Source organism: Ranitomeya imitator, chromosome 5 (genome assembly GCF_032444005.1).
Source record: "Ranitomeya imitator isolate aRanImi1 chromosome 5, aRanImi1.pri, whole genome shotgun sequence".
Taxonomy (NCBI): domain Eukaryota; kingdom Metazoa; phylum Chordata; class Amphibia; order Anura; family Dendrobatidae; genus Ranitomeya; species Ranitomeya imitator.
The window spans coordinates 185,759,675-185,782,690 of record NC_091286.1 but is presented as its reverse complement, the minus strand read 5'-3'; the positions used below and the strand labels follow the sequence as shown (position 1 = coordinate 185,782,690).

The 23,016-nt window shown below is 44.3% G+C and overlaps 1 protein-coding gene across 10 annotated transcripts in view; it reads left to right on the top strand.

The window, feature by feature from the left end:
- The window catches only part of SCAF8 (SR-related CTD associated factor 8), a 666,705-nt gene that overhangs the window by 139,542 nt on the left and 504,147 nt on the right, over positions 1 to 23,016 (top strand). For all 10 annotated transcript variants that reach the window (XR_011321960.1, XR_011321958.1, XR_011321959.1 and 7 more), the window contains 2 exons: positions 17,974 to 18,038; positions 20,594 to 20,711. Coding sequence is in view for 7 of the 10 variants with exons in the window: in XM_069769411.1 (XP_069625512.1) it covers positions 17,974 to 18,038; positions 20,594 to 20,711 (183 nt within the window). In the remaining 3 variants the exon portion in view is untranslated. The remainder of the gene's footprint in view (positions 1 to 17,973; positions 18,039 to 20,593; positions 20,712 to 23,016) is intronic.

Here is a 23,016-nt window from a genome sequence, read left to right as displayed (position 1 = left end):
CCTGTCTTCGGTGCCGCAGCTTCTTTTTCTATCAGCGGTCACCGGCACCGCTGATTAGAGAAATGAATAAGCGGCTCCGCCCCTATGGGAGGTGGAGCCGCTTATTCATTTCTGTAATGAGCGGTCCCACGTGACCGCTGAAGAGAGGAAGAAACTGCAGCGCCGAAGCCCGTGGGACAGGCAGGGACAGCGCGAGGATCGCTGGGACTAGGTAAGTATGCCTCAGCGCCCTCACCCCCTCACCCGCCGACCCCACCGCTACCGTGACTCGAGTATAAGCCGAGGGGGGCACTTTCAGCCCAAAAATTTGGGCTGAAAATCTCGGCTTATACTCGAGTATATACGGTAATTTGGAACAGTGCATTTTGAGTTTTTATTCATTTTGGAGATCGTACTGTTATCATTGAGAGGTTTCTTCAATAAAATTCGATGTATAATCTAACGGGTGACGACTTTTATTAGACTGACTGTCATTTGCACCGTCCATTTAGGAAAATCCGAGAAAAATATCATTTGCATAATAATTTGGAACACAGTGTAGTTCTCAGGAGACAGTCGATAATCTCATTGAGGCTGTCAAACAAACCCTGGAGATTGATGAGGAACCTACGCTTACTACATGCCACAAGGTGTCGTTTAACTGAGCCAAACGCCCCCATAGGACGTTCAGAGGTCATCCTGAGTTCGAGGACATAGTGCAGCGGCATAGGGAGCCACCAGACAAGTGGTTTACAGGCCAGAAGGCGCTTATCCTTTTGCTTCGCATCTTAGCAAAAAACTGGGTGGAATTCCCCCCCAGTGGATCCGCCTGTATCATGTTTGGCGTCCAAAACCCTGCTGCCATTACCTAATAGATCCTCCATCAAGGATCCCAAAGATCGCCTGATAGAGAGCCTTACTCGCTCGCTATTTGCGGTGTCGGGCTCAGCCCCTCCTTCGCTGCAACATGGGTGGCTAAAGCCATGGTATCCTGGGCAGACTCTCTAAACAGAGCCCTGCAGGGAACTGACCTCCCACCAGAGGTCGCTGATCTTGCTAACCAGATATCCTTGGCTGGGTATTATTTGATTAACACATATGGATGAGGCTAACTGCACGGCGCTTGCGGCCGTAAACGCTATTTCTATTAGGGGAGCTCTGTGGCTCAGGACATGGCGAGCAGACTCTATATAAAAAAAGTCCCTTCTCTGCCCTGTCAAGGCAGCCGGCTATTCGGTGAGAAGCTAGACCAGCTTATCTCAGACTCCACCGGCGGAAAAACGAACTTCCTTCCTCAACAGATGGTTAGGCGACCTTTTCGTCACATCACTTTGGATACACTGTCTCGCCTGGTGGGCTCATAAATTTGCAGAAGTCTTCTCCTATTCCAGGTCAGAAAATTTCCTTCTTGGAATGATCTTGGACACCTCCCAAGGGTTGGTGACTCTCCCTCAAGACAAGGTCCTAGCCATTCGTCTGGGAGTTCAGGAACTCCGTCGGCCTATTCCTCATTTCATTTGTTTTGGCATGAGGGTCCTAGGAAAAATGGTGGCATCAATGGAAGCTGTTCCGTTTGCCCAGTTTCATCTCCGCCCCTTGCAGCATGCGCTGTTGGCAACCGGGAGCAAGAGTCCGTTTTTTCTCGACCGCCCATGCTGTCTGTCCACCCAGGTCAGGCAGGCACTCAGGTGGTGGACACTGAGCTCCTCCCTTCTTTAGGGGAAACCCTTCCCTCCCCAGACCATTGGCTGGTGGTAACTACCGATGCCAGTCTCCTCGGCTGGGGAGCTGTTTTCCATCACCACACGGCTCGGGCGTTGGTCGCCTCGGGAGTCACGCCCTTCCTATCAATCTCCTAGAAATATGGGCAATTCAGAGGGCTTTGCGACACTTCAATCATCTTCTGACCAGGCACCCAGTCTGTATTCAGTCGGACAATGCCACGGCCGTGCCTTATATAAATCACCAAGGGGGCACCCGCAGCAGAGCAACCATGCGCAAAGTAGAACCTATTCTTCGCTGGACAGAGAAAAACTGCTCAGTGATCTCAGCAGTTCACATGCCAGGCATAGAGAACTGGGCAGCGGATTTTTTCAGCCGACAGGGTGTCGCATCGGAGGAATGGTCTCTCCATCCAGAGCCTTTTCAGCAGATTTGTCAACGCTTGGGAACCCCAGATGTGGATCTGATGGCCTCCAGGTTGAACACCAAGGTCCCCGAGTTTGTCGCTCGATCCCGAGACCTAAAGGCCATTGGCATGGTCGCCTTGGTCCTTCCGTGAGATCAGTTCTGGCTACCGTACGTGTTTCCCCCGTTGCCGCTGCTTCCGAAAATCATCCGGAAGGTCAAAGCAGAAGGGGTCTCAGTAATCCTGGTCACCCCGGACTGGCCTCGTCGGGCACAGTACGCAGAGCTAATGCAACTAGTTGCCGATGTCCCCTTCTGGCTGCCGGATCGTCCGGATCTACTTTGCCGGGGTCCGATTTACCACCCGAACTCAGGGACTCTGTGTTTAACGGCTTGGCCGTTAAATCCTAGGTCCTGACTCGTGCTGGGTTTTCCCGGGACTTAGTTACCAGGATGATTAGCGCTCAAAAGCCCGCTTCAGCACGTATCTATCACCGCACCTGGAAAGTCTTTTTTACATAGTGCAGAGACCACGACCGTCCCCCACTCATTTTTTCCATTCCTAACATTTTGGAGTTTCTTGAGGCTGGCCTGGACTCTGGTCTAGCGCCACGTTCCCTCAAGGGACAGATCTCAGCCTTGTCTGTTCTTTTTCAGTGCAGGATTGCTTCCAATCTGCAGGTGAAGACTTTCAGGGGGTCTCCCACGTGGTACCGCCTTATAGAGCGCCCCTGGGCAGCTGGGACCTTAACCTGGTCCTAGGTGTTCCACAGGAATCCCCTTCGAACCAATACAGGATGTCTCGTTAACTTACCTTTCATGGAAGGTAGTTTTTCTTGTCGCGATAACGTCTATTAGATGGGTTTCAGAGTTGGCTGCTCTTTCCTGCTGAGCTCAGTATCTGACTTTTCACCAGGACAAGGTGGTTCTGAGGCCAGCCCCTCCATTTCTCCCAAAGGTCGTTTCCTCCTTCCACATTAACGAGGACATTGTCTTGCCCTCATTTTATCCGGCGCCAGTACATCGGGTGGAAAAGGCCCTTCATACTTTGGATCTAGTGAGAGCTCTCCGGTATGTGTCAAAGACAGCACCTTTCCGCCAGACAGATGCGCTGTTCGTACTCCATGAAGGCCAAAAGAAGGGATGTGCGGCTTCAAAGTCAACGAAAGCCAGGTGGATTCGGTCAGCGATTCAGGAATCCTATCGCATCAGAGACAAGCCTATTTCAGCAGGGATCAGAGCGCACTCCACGCGTTCTGTGGGCGCCTCTTGGGCCCTTTGGCACCAGGCGTTGGCAGAACAGGTTTGCAAGGCTGCAACCTGGTTTAGTCTACATACATTTTCAAAACATTACAATGTCCACACTCAGGCCTCAGCTGAGTCTGGGCAGAAAAATCTGCAGGAGGCGGTAGCACACCTGTAAACAGTTGATATTTGGGGCTTATTCCGTTGGGTCAATTTTCCCACCTAGGGACTGCTTTTGGACGTCTTGTGTCCCCCAATGAGGTGAAGGAAAAACGGGGATTTTTGTGTTCTCACCGTAAAATCCTTTTTCTCCTAGACACTCATTGGGGGACACAGCTCCCACCCTTTGGCCTGATGGCTCTGGTTGACATTTTGGATCTCCTTTTACACATGTTGTACCTTGTATTAAATATTTTGTTCTCCTGCTGCTTTTGCACGGAACTGGTTCTTGTGGAGCCAGCATGAGGGTATATTCTACAGGAGGAAGAGCTAACCTTTTTTCGTATTCGCTTAGTGTCAGCCTCCTTGCGGCAGCAGCATATACCGATGGTCCTGTGTCCCCCAATGAGTGTCTAGGAGAAAAGGATTTTACGGTGAGTACACAAAAATCCCTGTTTTAACAACAAAATTTGCAAAACCATTTTTTTAGGGACCACCTCACACTTAAAGTGACTGAGGGGCCTATATGACATAAAATATCCAAAAATGACACCATTTTAAAAACTGTGCCCCGCAAGGTACTCAAAACCACATTCAAAAAGTTTATTAACCCTTCAGGTGCTTCACACGAATTTTTGGAATGTGGAAGGAAAAAATAAACATTCACTTTTCTTTCACAAAAGTTTTCCTTCAGACCTAATTTTTTTAACTTTCGCAAGAGTAACAGGAGAAAATGGACGACACATTTTGTTGCGCAATTTCTCCTGAGCATGCCGATACCCCATATGTGTGGGAAATCTACTGTTTGGGCACACAGCATGGGTCGGAAGGGAAGGAGCACCATTTCACTTTTTAAATGTAAAATATGCTGGAATAATTACTGGTTGCTATGTCGCGTTTGGAGAGCCCCTGATATGCCTAAACAGAGGAAACCCCAACAAGTGACAACATTTTGGAAACCAGACTCCTTATGGAACTTATCTAGATGTGTACTGAGCACCTTGAACCCCCAGGTGCTTCACAAAAGTTTATAACATAGAGCCGTGGAAATAAAAAAAAAATCACATTTTCCAAATAAATCTTTTTAGCTCCAGATTTTGTATTTTCACAAGGGCAAAATGAGAAAATGGACCACAAAGTTTGTTGTGCAATTTCTCACGAGTTCACGGATACCCCATATGTGGTAAAAAACTACTTTTGAGGCACAGTGCAAAGCTCAGAAGAGAAGTAGCGCCATATTACAATGCAGATTTTGCTGCACTTGTTTGAGGGTGCCATGTTACATTTACAGAGCCCTTGAGCTGTCAGAACAGCAAAACTCCCCCATAAGTGACCCAATTTTACCAATTAAACCTCTCAATGAATTCATCTAGGGGTGCAGTGATTCTATTGACACCACAGGTGTGTCACAAACTTTTATACCATTGGGCAGAGAAGACAAATTTTTACAATTTGTAAAAAAGTTTTACAAGTTCAAACTGGTAAATGGGTAAGAATGGCACCAGAATTTGTCCCACAATTTCTGCTGAATGTAGAAATACCCAATATGTGGATGTACAGTACTACTTTTCCATACAGAGTGACTCGTGAGGGAAAGAGCGCTATTTGCCTCCTGGAAGCATATTTTCCTAGACTAGTTTGTGGATTCCATATAAAGAGCCCCTAAGTGCTAGAAAAGCAGAATCCCTTCAAGTGACCCCATTTTAGAAATAAATTCCCAAATGGTTTTAATCTACAGATCCACTGACAATTTTGACTTCATGGGTGTTTTCCAGAAACAGGCAGCATTTAATGTTGTTGAGTGAATGAGCTGCTTGGGAGCAGAACTTCAGTGACTGGGGGTGACGTCATAGAAGTTACGAAGTTACCTCTGGTAACGTGACGTCACCCCCGGTTCCCAAGCAGCTCATTCACCAGTGGTTTTCGTCCGGGACAGTCGCATCTTAGCACCTCGTCCAGGTTGAAAACTGTATATCCCCCAAATAGGGATTACGGCGTGGGACGGAACGATGGACAGGTATGTTGCTGTTTAATTTTACTGTTATTACAGGAGATCGAGAGCTTCGCTTGGATTATGGGTTGCAGTAAGTATGGTTTCATTAAGAATAATAAAAAGAGTCTCATTTTTTTTTTTCAAATAAGTTATTCTGGTTGTGTCTTTATTTAACATTACAACTATAGGATTAGTAATGGATACTTGTCTTATAGACGCTTCTCCATTACTGAGCCGTGGGCTTGATTTCACCAGTGACATCAACCCAGCTTGCCACCTCTACGGGGCAAGTGGGAAGAGGCAGGCAAAGCGCCAGAATTGGCGCATCTAATAGATGTGCCATTTCTGGGCAGTTGTGGGCTGCTATTTTTAGGCGGGGAAGGGGGGTCAATATCCATGGCCCCTTACCAGCCTGAGAATACCAGCCCCCAGCCATGAGCTTTAGCAAGGCTGGTTGTCAAAAATGGGGGAGACCCCACACCGTTTTTTTTTTATTGTTTATTTAAATAATTAAAAAATATGGCATGGGGACCCCTCTATTCTTGATATCCAACCTTGCTAAAGCTAACAGCTGAGCGTTGCAGCCCCCAGCTGTGAGTTTCGTCTGTCTGGTTATCAAAAATAGGAGGGACCCATGCCGTTTTTTTTTTAATTACCGTATTTATTTACAGCCCAGAATTGGCAGATGAATACTCCCATCCGCTGCTCCTGCTGTGTCACTGTTATTAGCAGCAGGGATAGGCTGATGGGAGTAATAGTCCCATCAGCTGCCACCTGCTGTCTCTTTTATTACTTAAATGTAACTGATCATTCTCCCCTGCTCATGCCGATCGCCAGCAGAGCAGGGGAGAATGATGAGAGCCGTGTTCAGCCTCGGGGAACAGCGCTTACTGTAACGCTTCTTCCCTGGAGCCCTTCCGTGTGGTACTGATGTGGCACACGCATGCCACACGTGTGCCACAAGTATTACACACATGGACACTGACATCTCTGGTATCGGAAATATCAGGACGTGTAACAGAGGCATTTTAGCGGGTTGTTTATGTTTGGCTGCTGTCACACACTAAATGACTGCTTTTATGGCAAAAAAACAGCAATTCGTGAATTTTTTTTTTTTGGCTGGGGGCGTTTATACCATCCATATGTGGTAAAATTGATAAGACAGTTTTATTCTTCGGGTCAGTACGATTACATATACCTCCTTTATATAATTTTTTTAATGTTTTGGCGCTTTGATACAATTTTATATAAAAAATAATTATTTTTGCATCCCTTTATTCTAAGAGCTGTAACTTTTTTATTTTTCCACTGATGGAGCTGTATGGCAGCTTGTTTTTTTCCGGAACAAGATGACGTTTTTAGCGGTACCATGATTATTTATATCCGTCTTTTTGATTGTGTGCTACTCCACTTTTTGTTCAGCAGTATGATGATAAAGCATTGTTTTTTGCCTTTTTTTTTCTTTTTGTTTATGGTGTTTACTATGGGGCTTAACTAGTGGGACAGTTTTATAGGTCGGGTCATTACGGACGCGGCAATACCAAATATGTGTATTTTTATTGTTTAGCTTTTTTTTCTTTCAAATATTTATTTAGTGATAGAATAAATATTGATTTTTTTTTAAAATATTTTTACAATTATTTTAAAACATTTTTTTTACATTATTCTGACTTTTACTCTTTGTCCTACTATGTGACAATCATTTTTTGCAGGCTGATCGCTTCTATAGCATGCAGATGAAGCAGCAGTTCGGCGCATGCCGCGAAAGGGTTAGAGGTCGTGTCTCTTTGAGCCCACATCATTCCCTGCACTTGGTGGCTGACTTTATCAGCAATCACGCAACTTTAAGGCTATGTGCACACGTTTAGGTTTTTTCGTGGTAAAAACGCAATAAAAACAAATTAAAAACGCATACATTATGCATCCTATCATTTAGAATGCACATGATGAGTTTTTTTCCGCGAAAAAAAAGCATCGTGGTAAAAAAAAAGCCTCGATGTGGGTGGGCAGTACCTTATATTGAAAGATACGCCTCTAGGTTAGACCTTCACTGTAATAAAAAAAATGTCACAGAAATATTTTTTTTTATAAAAACAGAGTTATATCTATCTTGTTAAAATTTAGGGTTTAAATTTCTGTATCTGACAAGTTTGATTCAGTCCAGTTTAAAATTGATCTCTTTAAAGCTATTAGAAAGGTCCATTTATTAAAATACGGTAACTTCGGGAAGTTGTCTATAACCCTATCCTGGGAAAATCCCATTTGAAATAGAACCTTTAGGCTAAGTGTACGCTAGGCGTTTTTGCAAGGTTTTTTTTTGCAAATTTTCAGCTGTTTTACAGTACCAGAAAAGTCTATGAGATTTCAAAAACTCATGCATACACCTTGGTTTTTTGGCATCACGATTTTGTGCTTTGCATGGTTTTTTATGCAATACAGCATGTCACTTCTTTCAGCGTTTTATCAGCGTTTTTCACCCATTGAAATGAATGAATAGGTGGTGAAAAAAATGCACCAAAACACAGGTATCAGATTTTGCTGTGTGTTTTGTGCCAAAACCTGATTCTATAGAATAGGACTTTTTTTTCAACACTAAACTTTATCTTCATGCACAAGAGACAAATCTTGCATCTTAAAACCACAGCAAAAAACACAAGAAAAATCAAGGAAAACCTGCTTCTTTCCTGTCAAGAGATCAGGTTTGCTGCAGAAAAAAACACCTGGTGTGAACTTACTCTTAGGCTTCAGAACACATGATTCTAGCAGCAATGTAGTTGCAGAGGATGTGGAATTATTATTGAGAATCAATAATATAGGATTAGCACGACAGGGGCTAATAATGAGAATGACTTGCCCAAACCTTTTCTGGGAAGAGTCCCTTATATGCCACCTATAGTATCTGGCAATGCCATTAATTTATTTCACATGATCTAGTAGTACGTGATATTGAAGCTCTAATTTAGCCAGAAATGCCATCCAATTTGAATGAGGGAGAATTATGCGCTTTGAAAAAAATAAAAATTGGAAGGATGTGGTAGTGCGACAGGCTGACAAGGAGGTTAATATAGTTCTACTTACAAGCGTATATTATGAAAAAGAGTCTATCACACAACTCTCAGACATTACTACGTATACCTCCGTCTCAGTATCCTACAAATACTGTAAGTTCAAATCCAATCTCTTGTGTAAAAAACCAAAGTGCAAAAATGGAAAATCACAAGGTCATGAAGGAGTTAATATTGAGCAGAAAAAAATATGCTGACATCACCATATATACCGTATGAGCCTGCATACAGCCCTCTATATACTGCATGAGCCAACACACACAACCCCTATGTATCGGAGGAGCCAACACACAGCCCTTTGTATTCAGTATTAGCCACCACGTAATCTCTTATCAAAATGAGCTCCAACATAGCCTCATATATACACTGTGAGCCCCCACATAGCCTCTCTATACACAGTTTGAGCCCCCTATGTATACTATGAGCCCTCACATAGCCTCCGACATTCAGTATGAGCCCCCACATATCCTCCCATGTACAGCACAGCATGTGTCCCACATAGCCTTTTATATACAGCACTAGATGGTGGCCCGATTCTAACGCATCGGGTATTCTAGATTATGCATGTCCACGTAGTATATTGCACAGCCCACGTAGCATATTACCCAGCCACGTAGTATATTGCCCAGCCACGTAGTATATTGCCCAGCCACGTAGTATATTGCCCAGCCGCGTAGTATATTGCCCAGCCACGTAGTATATTGTCCAGCCACGTAGTATATTGCCCAGCCACGTAGTATATTGGCCAGTGACGTAGTATATTGCGCAGCCTCGTAGTATATTGGCCAGTTACGTAGTATATTGCCCAGTCACATAGTATATTGCGCAGCCACGTAGTATATTGCCCAGTCACGTAGTATATTGCCCAGTTACATAGTATATTGCCCAGCCACGTAATATATTGCCCAGTTACGTAGTATGTTGCCCAGTGACGTAGTATATCGCACAGCGAAGTAGTATACAGCACAGAGCCACATAGTTTATTGCCCAGTGACGTAGTATATTACCGAGTGACGTAGTATACAGCACAGAGCCACGTAGCATATTGCACAGCGAAGTAGTATACAGCACAGAGCCACGTAGTATATTGCCCAGCTACGTAGTATATTGCCCAGCCAGGTTTGTCACAGGTGAAAAAATAAAAAATAAACATATACTCACCTTTCCGAAGGCCCCTTGTAGTCCATGGCAGCTTCCGGTCCCAGCGTTGGTATGACCGTGACGCTATGGCAGGTCTTTCTAGCGCAGGCGTGCAGGGCCTGTGATGACGTCGCGGTCACATGACCATGACGTCATGGCAGGTCTTTCTGCCATACCATCTTTGCCACCGTAAACTGCAGCGGAAGATGGCGGCCGGCGGGAGCGGCTCAGCGGACTACAGAGGGTGAGTATAGCAGGTTTATTTTTTTTTATTATTTTTAACGTTTCATTTTTTACTATTGATGCCGCATAGGCAGTGTCAATAGTAAAAAGTTGGGGACACACAGGGTTAATAGCGGCGGTAACTGAGTGCGTTACCCGCTGCATAACGTGGTCCGTTACCACGGGCATTAACCCTGTGTTAGCGGTGACCGGAGGGGAGTATGCGGGCGACAGGAACTGACTGCGGGGAGTAGGGGGCGGCCATTTTTTTCCGGACTGTGCCCATCGCTGATTGGTCCCGGCAGCCATGACAGGCAGCTGGCGAGACCAATCAGCGAATGAGTGACAGACAGACAGACGGAAGGACAGACGGAAGTGACCCTTAGGCAATTATATAGTAGATGTGCTCTACATAGCCATACAGCATGTACCCCACATAGCCTCTTATATACAGCATGTACCCCTCATAGCCTCTTGTATACAGCACATGCCCCACATAGCCTCTTATATACAGCATGTGCCTCCCGTAACATCTTATATGCTTCATGTGCTCCACAAATCCTCTTATATACAGCATGTGCCCCACATAGCCTCTTATATACAGCATGTGTCCCTCATAGCCTCCATTATACAGTATGAGCACCCCACAGTTCCCTGGGATATGCACAAACTGCCGCATTTCAAAGTAGTGCAGGAAATTACATTAATAGATCGCCATTCACTAACAAAAATATTAATTAGTTATATCTTGAATTTAATGTTTACCAAGTTAATTATTTTAATAAATGTGCATTAAATCCGTTCTAATATTCATGCCATTTGGAATTCTAGTATTTCATTTCAGGATCCATGATGCTTCCTTTGTTTTAAGATACATGATCTATCACCTCCCCTTTTGGGTGGACGAATTTTCTTAGCGTCAATAACCCTCAATGTGCTGAGATCACCATCATTATTGAGAAAATGTCAGGAGGCACCAGACAAGCTACGGGTTGTTTTGTTCTGTGCATCAAGCATATGTTCAGATATGCGTTTTCGCAGTGCTTTAGTGGTGTATCTAACATATTGTTTTTTACATTTCACACAGGTTATGACATTGACTAGGCTAAATGCCGTTGAAAAAATAATACTCTTCATGCCTGCCATCTTGCTTCGTGCTTTTAAATTCGGTTAGGGGTTAATAAGCAGAATGTTGGAACGTGCTTGTTTTTACTAGCATTATCAGACAATACCCACTTGTGAAAATGTGAATATCCATTTAACTATAAAGGGTTCATAAATCTGAGGACTCATGAGCTTGTATGCACAGGTTTACTTACATATTTCTATATAGCTATTCATTGTTTAGGCTTAGGCTACTTTCACACTAGCGTTAACTGCAAACCGTCACAAAAACGTCTTTTTTCCAAAAAAACGGATGCGCCAAAAAAGTGGAAAACGTATGCAACGCATACAGCATTTCGACGGATCCGTCGCAAATCCGATAAACGGTTGCGTTGAAATGCTGGATGCGTTGCATCCGTTGCATCCGTTTTTACCATCCGTTGCATCCGTTTTTACGACGGATCCGTTGTTAAAATGGGAGGCACCAAAATTTGATTGGCTACTGGAAAATAAGGAAAATCTATATACTGACTGTATTTACAGCCCATCTTTGAGGGTTTAATGGCAAGGATGGATGGTGTACTTGGTAGGATTGCGAGTTTGGTTACTGACGTTATATTTGAGACGAATCGCCTGGATATCATAGTGCAGGAGAAGGAGGCGGCAGCAGAAAGACGGAGGATGCAACGGAGAGTGCGACGATTCTGGATACATCCGATCAATGAACTGCGGATGACCAGGGGTGTCCAGTCCACTCTCTATCTGGAGTTGCGGTGCAACCCACAGAAATTCTTTAATTATGTACGGATGAGGATGGAACATTTCGATTATTTGGTTGGAAAACTAGAGGATGTCATCCAAAGGCAGGACACAAGGATGAGGCTTGCCATCACACCGGCGGAGCGGCTCCTGGTGACACTGCGGTAAGCATCTTTTTTTTATGTGATTGGTCATATTGAATGTTATTACATGCTGCAGACTATACTGCGCTGACACATTGCGCAGCATTTTCTGCAGCATGTAATTTTTTGGGTTGTTTGAGGCCATTCCACTGTTTTTTTTCTTAGGTCATTGGTCATATTGAATGTTATTACATGCTGCAGACAAAACTGCGCTGACACATTGCGCTGCATTTTCTGCAGCATGTAATTTTTTGGGTTGTTTGAGGCCATTCCACTGTTTTTTTTTCTTATGTCATTGGTCATATTGACTGTTATTACATGCTGCAGACCAAACTGCGCTGACACATTGCGCTGCATTTTCTGCAGCATGTAATTTTTTTGGTTGTTTGAGGCCATTCCACTGGTTTTTTTTGTTGATGGTCTGTGCAATTTTTTTTTACATTTTTTTTTTTTCTGCAGCTTCCTAGCTACGGGTGAGTCTCTGACTTCACTCCATTTCCAATTCAGGCTGGGGATTTCCACTATTGGCGGAATAGTGAAGGACACATGTCGGGCGATTTGGGACACTTTACAGACGGAGTATATCCCACAACCATCAATGGAAATCTGGTTAAGAAGTTCCGAACAATTTGAGAGAATTTGCAATTTCCCAAATTGTGTTGGTGCCGTGGACGGTAAACACATAAGGATTGCTAAACCGGCAGGAACAGGATCTGAGTACTACAACTATAAGAAATACTTCTCCATTGTACTCATGGCTATTGCAGACGCCAACTGCCGATTCCTTGCTGTGGACATAGGAGCCTATGGCCGGTCCAACGACTCCCAAGTTTTTAAAAACTCTCCAATGGGTCGCTGCCTGTATGGAGATACATACAATTTCCCGCCAGCAAGACCGCTCCCGGGAACAAGTGAACCAGCCATGCCCTATGTGTGTGTAGGTGATGAAGCCTTTCAACTGTCGCCGCACCTACTGAAACCATACAGCAGCCGTGAATTACACCGTACCAAGTGGGTATTTAATTACCGTCTTACTAGAGCAAGAAGAGTAGTAGAGTGCTCTTTCGGTATATTGATGGCAAAGTGGAGAGTTCTGCTGACGGCAATAAAACTGGAAACCAAAACTGTAGACGATGTTGTCAAGGCATGTGTGGTGCTCCATAATTTTGTCATTTCAAAGGAGCCCCTTACCTTGGATGACGAAGAATTGGAGACAACCTTGTGGGATTACCGCAGTGCCTCTGTTCGCTCCACCGGTTCTGTTACTAGGATGAGGGACCAGTTTGCGGATTATTTTTTGTCACCTGTTGGGCGGATTCCATGGCAAGACATCATTGTGTGACATGTTTTTCATGGCTTTTATTGTTTATGTCAAAATTGTGTTTGTAGCAACAAAACAAACAAAAAAAAAAATCCCAAAGTGTGGTTTGCTTGGTAATATAAAACCATTTTGTTATACCTTTAAAACGTCTGGTGTTTCTTTTCACTTAACCTTTAATAGTTACCATATTACCTTATTGAATCAACACACAGAGTAGATTTTAAACCAGAAAGATTTTTATTTAAAACCTTGATGTTTTTTTTTACTATTTTAAAAAAACATTTTGGTTTTATTTTCAAAATAATTTTTTTTTTTAACATTTACAAACTTATAATTTTTGAACTACAAGTCCTGGTAGTGTCGGGTGGAGTAACTTTGGGAGGAGGGGCTGGAATGTTGGACCACGTCGGTAGGTGGGATTGAGGAAACCCTACTTGTTTGGTCTGCAGTGGAAAAGCAGTGAAAAGCAGGAGGCTGACCAGAGGGGGGTTGTGTTGAAGTAGTTGTATAACTGAATGGGGAAGGAAAGCTGGGAAAGGAAGAAGAAAACACTGGGGAATACATTTGGGTTGGGGGCCTGGTTTGGTATTGGGACTGACGTTGATATAGGGGGGCATGGTGTTGAAATGGTGACTGGGATGTATGGGGAGGTGTGGGGGTAGATTGGGGTTCGTGGAGGACCTTGAGCAGAGCATTATGGCAGCTATTCATTACCCGCATCTGCTGATGAAAAGAAAGCTTTTCCATGCTCCTGAGCATGGATTGAAAAAAAAGATTTGCCGGAGCTTGACTTACATCTAAATGCAGCCTATCCAAGCGACTGCTGGTTTCCTGGTGGTGATTGCACCATGTTGAAACCAGCAGTCACTTGTTCTCCCAAAATTTTAAAAGAATTTTGGAAGGATACATTTAGATGTAAGAACGCAGGAGCATAGCTCCTTTCCTGACCCCTCTGACGCTGCCGCCACGAACCTAACGGTGGTGTAGAGGTGGCAGGGTCAGAGGGGTGGGGTAAAGTGAACGCTATCTGTTGAGCATCAGATGCGAGTAACGAAGGCTGCGCTCCAGTGCCTGAGGTGGATGAAGTGGAGGGGTCAGAGGTGTGGGGCCTACCGACGTGGTCCCCGGTGGCGGACTCAGGAGGGATCGCTCCAGAGGGCGCAGAGGAAGATGCAGGCGCACGGTGGCTGGAGAAGGTGCTGTGACAGAAAAAAAAAAAATTAATATATTGATATGAAAAAGCCTGGACTGAAACAAAAGTTTTGTGATTAGACAGGTTAACATGGTTATTACTGGGATGTTGAATACTTACACTCTACTCAGCATGGTTCGCCTCAGGAAGGAGAGGGAAGGGGCGTATCTGTAGGATTTCTTCTTCCTTCCTGCTGAGCCACTCGGGGCCTGCATCTCCTCGTTGAATTCCCTCTTAAAGCGATCCCTCAGTGACCGCCACCGATTCCTAACCTTGCCACCTGTGAAGACAGGAATGAAGAAAAAAAAAAAGGTAAATGCAAGACATTACATTCCGCTCTAAAACTGAAAAGTGAATACTTACATAGTTTGCTCTGCTGTTGTGGAAGAAGGTTCTCCCACCTTGGAAAGATGTTATGGCATACTTCCAACCAGAGCCGACGGGTGACACTGGTATCAGCATGCCTGCGGTCAGCCATGTTCCACAGCGGCTCCCGCTCGCGAACCTCCTCGATGAGGGCTTCAATTTCAATATCAAAATCTTCTGCGGGAGCACACTGTGAAGCCTGTGAGAAAAAAAAAATAAACAAATAAAAATTAGTAGACTGAAAAACAAAATGACCAATCGAAGCCCCCCAAAAAACCAACTCACTGATGGCCGACCGCGGCGTCGATTCCGCCGACTCTGGGAGCGCCTGGGAGAACCTTCACGCTGTGCTGGAAGTTCAGCAGCAGCAGCAGGAGACTGAAATAAAGGAGAAAAAAATTAGCTTTAATGTATGTATATGTTTTCTGTGTTACGTTATATATGAAATTCTGTTTTGTGTATGGTGCAGTGTGATGTGTGAAGCAAGTGTTTCGCCACTACTTACACTTGGTTCCTCCTCCACTTGTATGTCTCCACCCGTCTCGGTCCCTTCTGACAGCTCCTCATCGGATTCTGATTCCTGTTTAAACATAATAAATGCATGTAGTGAATAAAAATGATGTAAATTTAAAAAAAAAATAAAATTGTTTACTTACCGATACCCGCTGTTGCTGTGGAGGAGGGCTGTCAGAAGAGGACATTGTGTTACTGATGTTCAGGCCGGTGGCTGTGGTCCTGGTGGCTACGGTCCTGGTGGCTGTGGTACTGGTGGCTACGGTCCTGGTGTCTGTGTTCCTGGTGGGTCTGTAAGTTAAAAGACACTTGCAATCTGCTCTACACATTGAAGTAGCAGATTTGGGGTCTTCAAAACTTACTTTTCAGAATTTGAGGATGCGGTCCTGGTGGCTACGGCCAGTGGCTGTGGTCCTGGTGGCTACGGTCCTGGTGGCTACGGTCCTGGTGGCTGTGGTCCTGGTGGGTCTGTAAGTTAAAAGACACTTGCAATCTGCTCTACACATTGAAGTAGCAGATTTGGGGTCTTCAAAACTTACTTTTCAGAATTTGAGGATGCGGTCCTGGTGGCTACGGCCAGTGGCTGTGGTCCTGGTGGCTACGGTCCTGGTGGCTGTGGTCCTGGTGGGTCTGTAAGTTAAAAGACACTTGCAATCTGCTCTACACATTGAAGTAGCAGATTTGGGGTCTTCAAAACTTACTTTTCAGAATTTGAGTATGCGATCCTGGTGGCTACGGCCAGTGGCTGTGGTCCTGGTGGCTACGGCCGGTCGCTGTGGTCCCTACTCTATCTGCAATATAATAAGTATAATGGATTTATAGTTAGACCACCGCAGAAATAGGTAATGTTTAACAATAAACACCCTGTTAAAATGTGAGAAATAGGTGAACACCAAAACCCAAAAACAGGTGCACGTTATACCATTGATTTCCATGTCCCAAAAAAAAATAAATTAAAATGTGAGACAACACGGAAAAATAATTTTAACACATTTTTTGTTTTTAAAAATAACCTCCCCAAAAAACCTTCAAAGGATAACCTTTAGTAAAAAATGAGCCCTCAACCAACTGTGTATTGCATGTGTAACCATTGGTACATACACCAGTTTTAAATTTACCTTTATGAAATTATACTACGGACAATTTTTTTAATAAAGTTTATTAATATTTTTTTTTAATAATCACAATGGAGCAGAAATGCTCTTTATTTTAAATACAAGTACATCACCTGGGAATGGTTTCAACAGTAAAAAAATAAACACTTTGTAAAAAAAAACAAAAAAAAAAAACAAACATTCTAACCACAAGCTGCAGACCACTGGACTTTGCAATAATACATCAGATTAAAAAAAAAAACCCACAGGCTGCACAAACCACTATACTAGTAAATACATCAAAAAAGTACATTAACCAATATGACATTGACATATGCACATGCAACCAACAAAGCGCACACAAACATACCTGCAAGCAGAGTCATAACGCAAGCATAACACATGAACAGGCGTAATATTGACGAAGGCATAATAAGGTGCAGGCACGTGAACACATACATACAAAAGCACACAGCAGTACAAAAATACACACACACACACACACACACACACACACACACACACACACACACACACACACACACACACACACACACACACACACACACGGCCATCAGTCCTCCGGCTGGAGCTTGATGTCTTCACAGTGGCAGGCCTCGGGGTAGATCTGGACTGTAGCAGGGCACTGGCTGTTGCAGGACAACGGCAGGCCTCAGGTTGGATTCAGGTTTTAAAAGCTCTTGCTGTAGTCAGTACGTCATACACAAATTCGCACACACACACACACACACACAAAAATGGCAATATACTCACACTGTTGGAGTGTGTCTGTAAGGTCCTTGCTGCCAGGCTGGGGTCTTGGTGTCCGGCTGGGGTCTTGGTGTCCGGCTGGGGTCTTGCTGCCAGGCTGGGGTCTTGCTGCCAGGCTGGGGTCTTGCTGCCAGGCTGGGGTCTTGCTGCCAGGCTGGGGTCTTGCTGCCAGGCTGGGGTCTTGGTGTCCGGCTGGGGTCTTGGTGTCCGGCTGGCTGGAGGCTTCTTCTTCTTTTCTCTCTGGGTCTTGCTGGCATATGTGGGGTTGAAGGCCCAGACCAAGTTTATATAGATTTTGGGATGTCTGGCCAATTAGCTAAAAAATCCTGTTTCTGAGCATGCTCAGTAGAAAAAAACGTATTGCAGCGCTGCATTGCGTCGTACGACGTGTCTCAACGCATCCGTCGCTCATAGACTTTCATTGTAGCCAAAGACGCATGCTGCTGGATGCGTCGCGACACGATTTTTTGTCGGAGCCAAAAAACGTTACTATCTACGTTTTTCCAGACGACGTGTTGCCTAATTTCGACGCATCCGTCGAAAGACGTATACCGACGTATGCAAATCCGTTGCAATGCGTCGCCAATACAAGTCTATGGGGAAAAAACGCATCCAGCAAAATATTTTGCTGGATGCGTTTTTTTCGGCAAAACGACGCATTTTAACGTATTGCAGTTAACGCTAGTGTGAAAGTAGCCTTAGTCTGTCTTGCTGTTCACAACCTGTATAAGATGTTTGATTATGAATTCTCACTTCTGCTTTGCATTTTTATATTGCCAGAAACTTATGGATCGGTTTGATTTTGGGGATGAGAATGAAGACTCAAAAAAGGATGCATCACAAATGTAAGGAATTTTGCTATTATAAAATGTTTTTCTTTTTATACATACACATTTATAATGGTATCTGAAAATAGAAGAACAAATGTGGCTTTACAATTAAAAAAAGAAAACAGATTTTATTAAAACAAATCTCTGAAATGACATGTAGGCTGGTGCTGCATGGTGACACTTGGTTGTACACAGATCACTGTGAAGTCTTCGGAGTAACACAACCTAATATGTTCTTTTTCGGTGGGTGTCCGTCTCCGACTTCATCAGAGGCATAGCTAAGGTTTTGGTCCAGGGGGGCCAAGCTTCTGAGTGGGCCCCTAACCAGGTAACCTTGATTACAACTCGATGAAGCCCCCTAATAGTGGAGGAGAACCTCAGCAGATGACCGCGCTGTTACTGAAGATAATCTCTATATAACGACCAACATGGATATTACCGCCATATGGTCAGTGGTAGATACCAGCTCTACAGAGCATATAAGAGATCACAGCACAGTTATAGATAATGACTTACCATTGTTCTTTATGATGGAATCGTCACTTTTCCCGTCTTTTCCATCTGACCCAGACCGACATGACAACTTCCAGCTACATCTCGTCTGCAGAGAAAACACCAAAGACACGTTTCACTTCTCACATTCCAGCCATCACCATCTATTCCCAAGCTGCACAAACTCCTCCTCCTGCTGGTACCCCAATACTGAGCCGCTGCTGCCGTATGTGTCCCTATTACTGCCCCTGATACCCCAATACTGAGCTGCTGCTGACGTATGTGTCCCTATTACTGCACCTGATACCCCGATACTAAGCCGCTGCTGCCGTTTGTGTCCCTATTACTGCATCTGATACCCCAATACTGAGCTGCTGCTGCCGTATGTATCCCTATTACTCCACCTGATACCCCGATACTGAGCCTCTGCTGCCGTATGTGACCCTATTACTGCACCTACTCTGTGGTTCTCTGTACCCTCTAAATTCTAAAGCAACCCTCTATAATATAGTAATGCCGGGTGCAAGTGCCCTAGAAAACAGAGCCCACATTTTGCCCCCTAGAAAGTAATAATGCCCTCTGTGTGCCCCTTTGATAGTTACAGTAACCGAGTTCCCCTATTACAATAAGTGCCCACTTTACATTACTCCCTCCCCTATAGGCAGATCCTGTATATAAGGCAGCACTCCCTCCCCTATAGGAGATCCTGTACATAAGGCAGCACTCCCTCCCTTATAGGCAGATCCTGTATATAAGGCAGCACTCCCCCCCTATAGGCTGATCCTGTATATAAGGCAGCACTCCCCCCATAGGCAGATCCTGTAAATAAGGCAGCACTCCCTCCTTCATCACTGCGATGACGGGCGGGGGGCCCACTGCTGGCACCGGGTCCCCCCTGCCTGCTCAGGGGCCCCATGGCGGCAGAGCAGGGAGATCGATTCTCCCTGCTCTGCCGCAGAATGTAACTGCATCAGAGCGCCGATGTAGTTACAGTAGCGTAGCTCCCGGTGGGCCCCCTCAGAGCATGGGGCCCGGGGCGATGGCCCCCTCTGTCCCCCCAGTAGCTACGCTACTGGACTTTATCGAATTCCCATTCGGATATACCGTATATACTCGTGTATAAGCTGAGTTTTTCAGCACATTTACGGCTTCCAGAAGACATCCTACTCACCCTCCAGCCAGCGTGCCCTCGCAGCATCTCGTTGGTCCCGGCACCCTCGCAGTATCTCGTTGGTTCCAGCATCCAGCTGCTCTTCCTGTGCTGAGCGATCACGTGTTACCGCTCATTAAGGTAATGAATATGCATGCGTCTCCACTCCCATATGTGTGGAGGGAATATTCATTACCTTAATGAGCGGTGCCACATGATCGCTAAGCATAGGAAGAGCTGCTGGTGCCAGAATGAGGTGCTGCGAGAGCACACTTGGAGGGTGAGTAGGATGTTTTTTTTGTTTTTTTTTGTAATAGGAAGCATGCATACCAGGACAGGACGGGGGGAGCCACGTATTCCAGGACATCGATAGGGGGCGCCATTCATACCAGGACAGGGATGAGGGGACAATGCATACCTGGCTTATACTCGATTCAATAAGCTTACCCAGTATTTCATGGCAAAATTAGGTGTTGATAAGCCAAACCTCTGACTCCTCAATTTCCCTGACTCCTGACTCCACAGCATCGGTCACTACTGAGCATGTACATAAAGTGCAGCACAGATTCATCTCAGCTACAAGCTGAGATCTTTAGATCAGGGACAGAACAGACATTTATAGGACATTTCATAACTTTCCCAAATTCTTATGAAAACATTTACAACACATACTTCACCGAACAACTGTACCCGATTTATTAGAAAATTTTGGAGTCTATCGATTTTATTCGGACTGCGTCAGAATGGACAACGGACCCACGACTCCAACTCCACAGTCCTGGGCTCACATGTGACCCAAAGTAACCATGGAGGACCAGGAATAAGCTTGTATTTAGAGCAGCCTTTGTTTTGTTCTGCTTGTTAGCTTGCCCTAACACTACAAGATATTGCTTCTCGACTAGCCGACTACATTTATTGTCTTTTTCAGCCCCCTTGTTCCAGATTCTATGAACAATTCACTTTTCCATCAGCTTGCGGAGCATTTACAGCAGCAAAATCTAGAGCATCTACGTCATCAGTTCATGGAGCAGCAGCATACTCCCAAGGTACATTGTCTTTACAGTATAATACATTCACTAGAAACAAAAACATGTAAAATGTGGTCTTCCATGAATGTTTCCTAACTTCCAGTTATAAAAACTCAACGGGAAAAGAATACTTTTATGAAAAAGATGAACCGAGCAAATCAGCCCATTTCAGCTTCTTAATCAATGTTATTTTGTTCAGTTTAGTTATGTCTCCATTGTCTAGTCTTTACTGTAAATTGAAAGCATCACTCCAGCATTTTTTTATTATTGCAGAGCTGGAGTGGTGCTTTAAATGTAAGTCCCCTGCCCCTGGTCATATACTCACCCTCCGGCATCTTCATTGTTTTTCGGCACCGCTCCGGTCCCGCGTCACTTATGAGCGCAGCTTCTGACTGGCTATGAATATTTCCTCATGTGCAGGCATTGCATGATCTTGGGTATCCATGGCTACAACCACTTGCAATTTGCTAACTAACTAACTAATATGGTTCTAACCATGGATACTGTAGGTCCTCCAACACCTGCACATGAGGAAAGAGACATAGCAAATCAGAAAAACTATACTACAAATACAGGAGGTATTTGCTAATATTATTACACCTTCTACATATTGGGATAGGAACTTGAAGATGGGAATACCCCTTTAATCCTTTAACACATTAAACCCCTTCAACCCACTGTCTGTTTTCACATTCCAGACCAGACTGATTTTGTCAATTCTGACCAATGTCACTTTATATGGTAATAACTCTGGAAAGCTTCAATTTATCCCACTGATTCTGAGATTGTTTTTCGTGACAAATTGTATTTCATGTGGTAAATTTATGTCAATATTTTTTGCATTTAATTTTGAAAATATCATAATTTTGGCGAAAATGTTTCAATTTTTAGACTTTTAATTTTTACACCATTAGGCTGCCGTCACACTATCAGTATTTGGTCAGTATTTTACCTCAGTATTTGTAGCCAAAACCAGGAGTGAGTGATAAATGCAGAAGTGGTGCATATGTTTCTATTATACTTTTCCTCTATTTGTTCCACTCCTGGTTTTGGCTTACAAATACTGATGTAAAATACTGACCGAATACTGCGAGTGTGACAGCAGCCTTAAAGGGAACCTGTCAGGAGGATTGTGCACAGCAACCTACAGACAGTGTCAGGTCGGCGCCGTTGTACTGATTACAATGATACCTTGGTTCATGAAATCCTTCTTGTGGTTGTTTCTTCATCTTTATTTTCCTAGAATAGTTTGCGGACTCCATATTCAGAGCCTCTAAATGCTAGAAGAACAGAATTCACCCTCAAGTGACCTTATTTTGGAAATTACACCCCTCTGGAAATTTATCTACGAGTGTAGTGATGATTTGACTTCTTGGATGTTTCGCAGAAACAAGCATCAGTGGATGTTGCTGAGTGAAAATTGAAAATCTGCCTTTTTAGTGCCCATAAATTGTGTCAAGCTTGTGCTGCTGGAGGCACGCACCCTGTAAATGAGGCGGGCTCTCATTGCTACAGAAATTCCAAACATGTGGACCTTACAGTGGGGAAAATAAGTATTTGATACACTGCCGATTGTATGATTTTTACATATGGAAATTCATTTACATTTCATTGCATGAAATTAAGTATTTGATTACAGTAGAAAAACAGAACGTAATATTTGCTACAGAAACTTTTGTTTGCAATTACAGAGGTCAGACGTTTCCTGTGGTTCTTGACCAAGCTTGCACACACTGCAGTAGGGATTTTGGCCAACTCCTCCATACAGATCATTCAGGTTTTGGGGCTGTCGTTGGGCAACATTGAGTTTCAACTCCCTCTAAAGATTTTCTATTAGGTTCAGGTCGGGAGACTTGCTAGGCCACTCCAGGACCTTGAAATTCTTCTTGCAGAGCCACTCTTTAGCTGTGATGTGTGTTTGGGATCATTGTCATGATGGATGACCAAGCCACGGCCTATCATCAATGCTCTTACTGAGAGAAGGCTAATGTTGGATAAAATCTTGCGATACATGGCATAAAAGCACCCCCAAATTATGATGTTTGCCCCACCGTGCTTCACTGTTGGGACAGTGTTCTTTGGGTTGTACTTATCCTTCTTCTTCCAAACACAATGGGTGGAATTGATACCATAAAGTTTTATTTTGGTCTCATCTAACCACATGACCTTCTCCCATGCCTCCTCTTGATTATCCAGATGGTCATTGGCGAAGTTCAAATGGGCCTGGACATATGCTGGCATGAGCAAGGGGACCTTGTGTTCTCTGCAGAATTTTAATGCATGACGGTGTAGTGTGTTAATAACAGTAATGTTTGAGACTGGT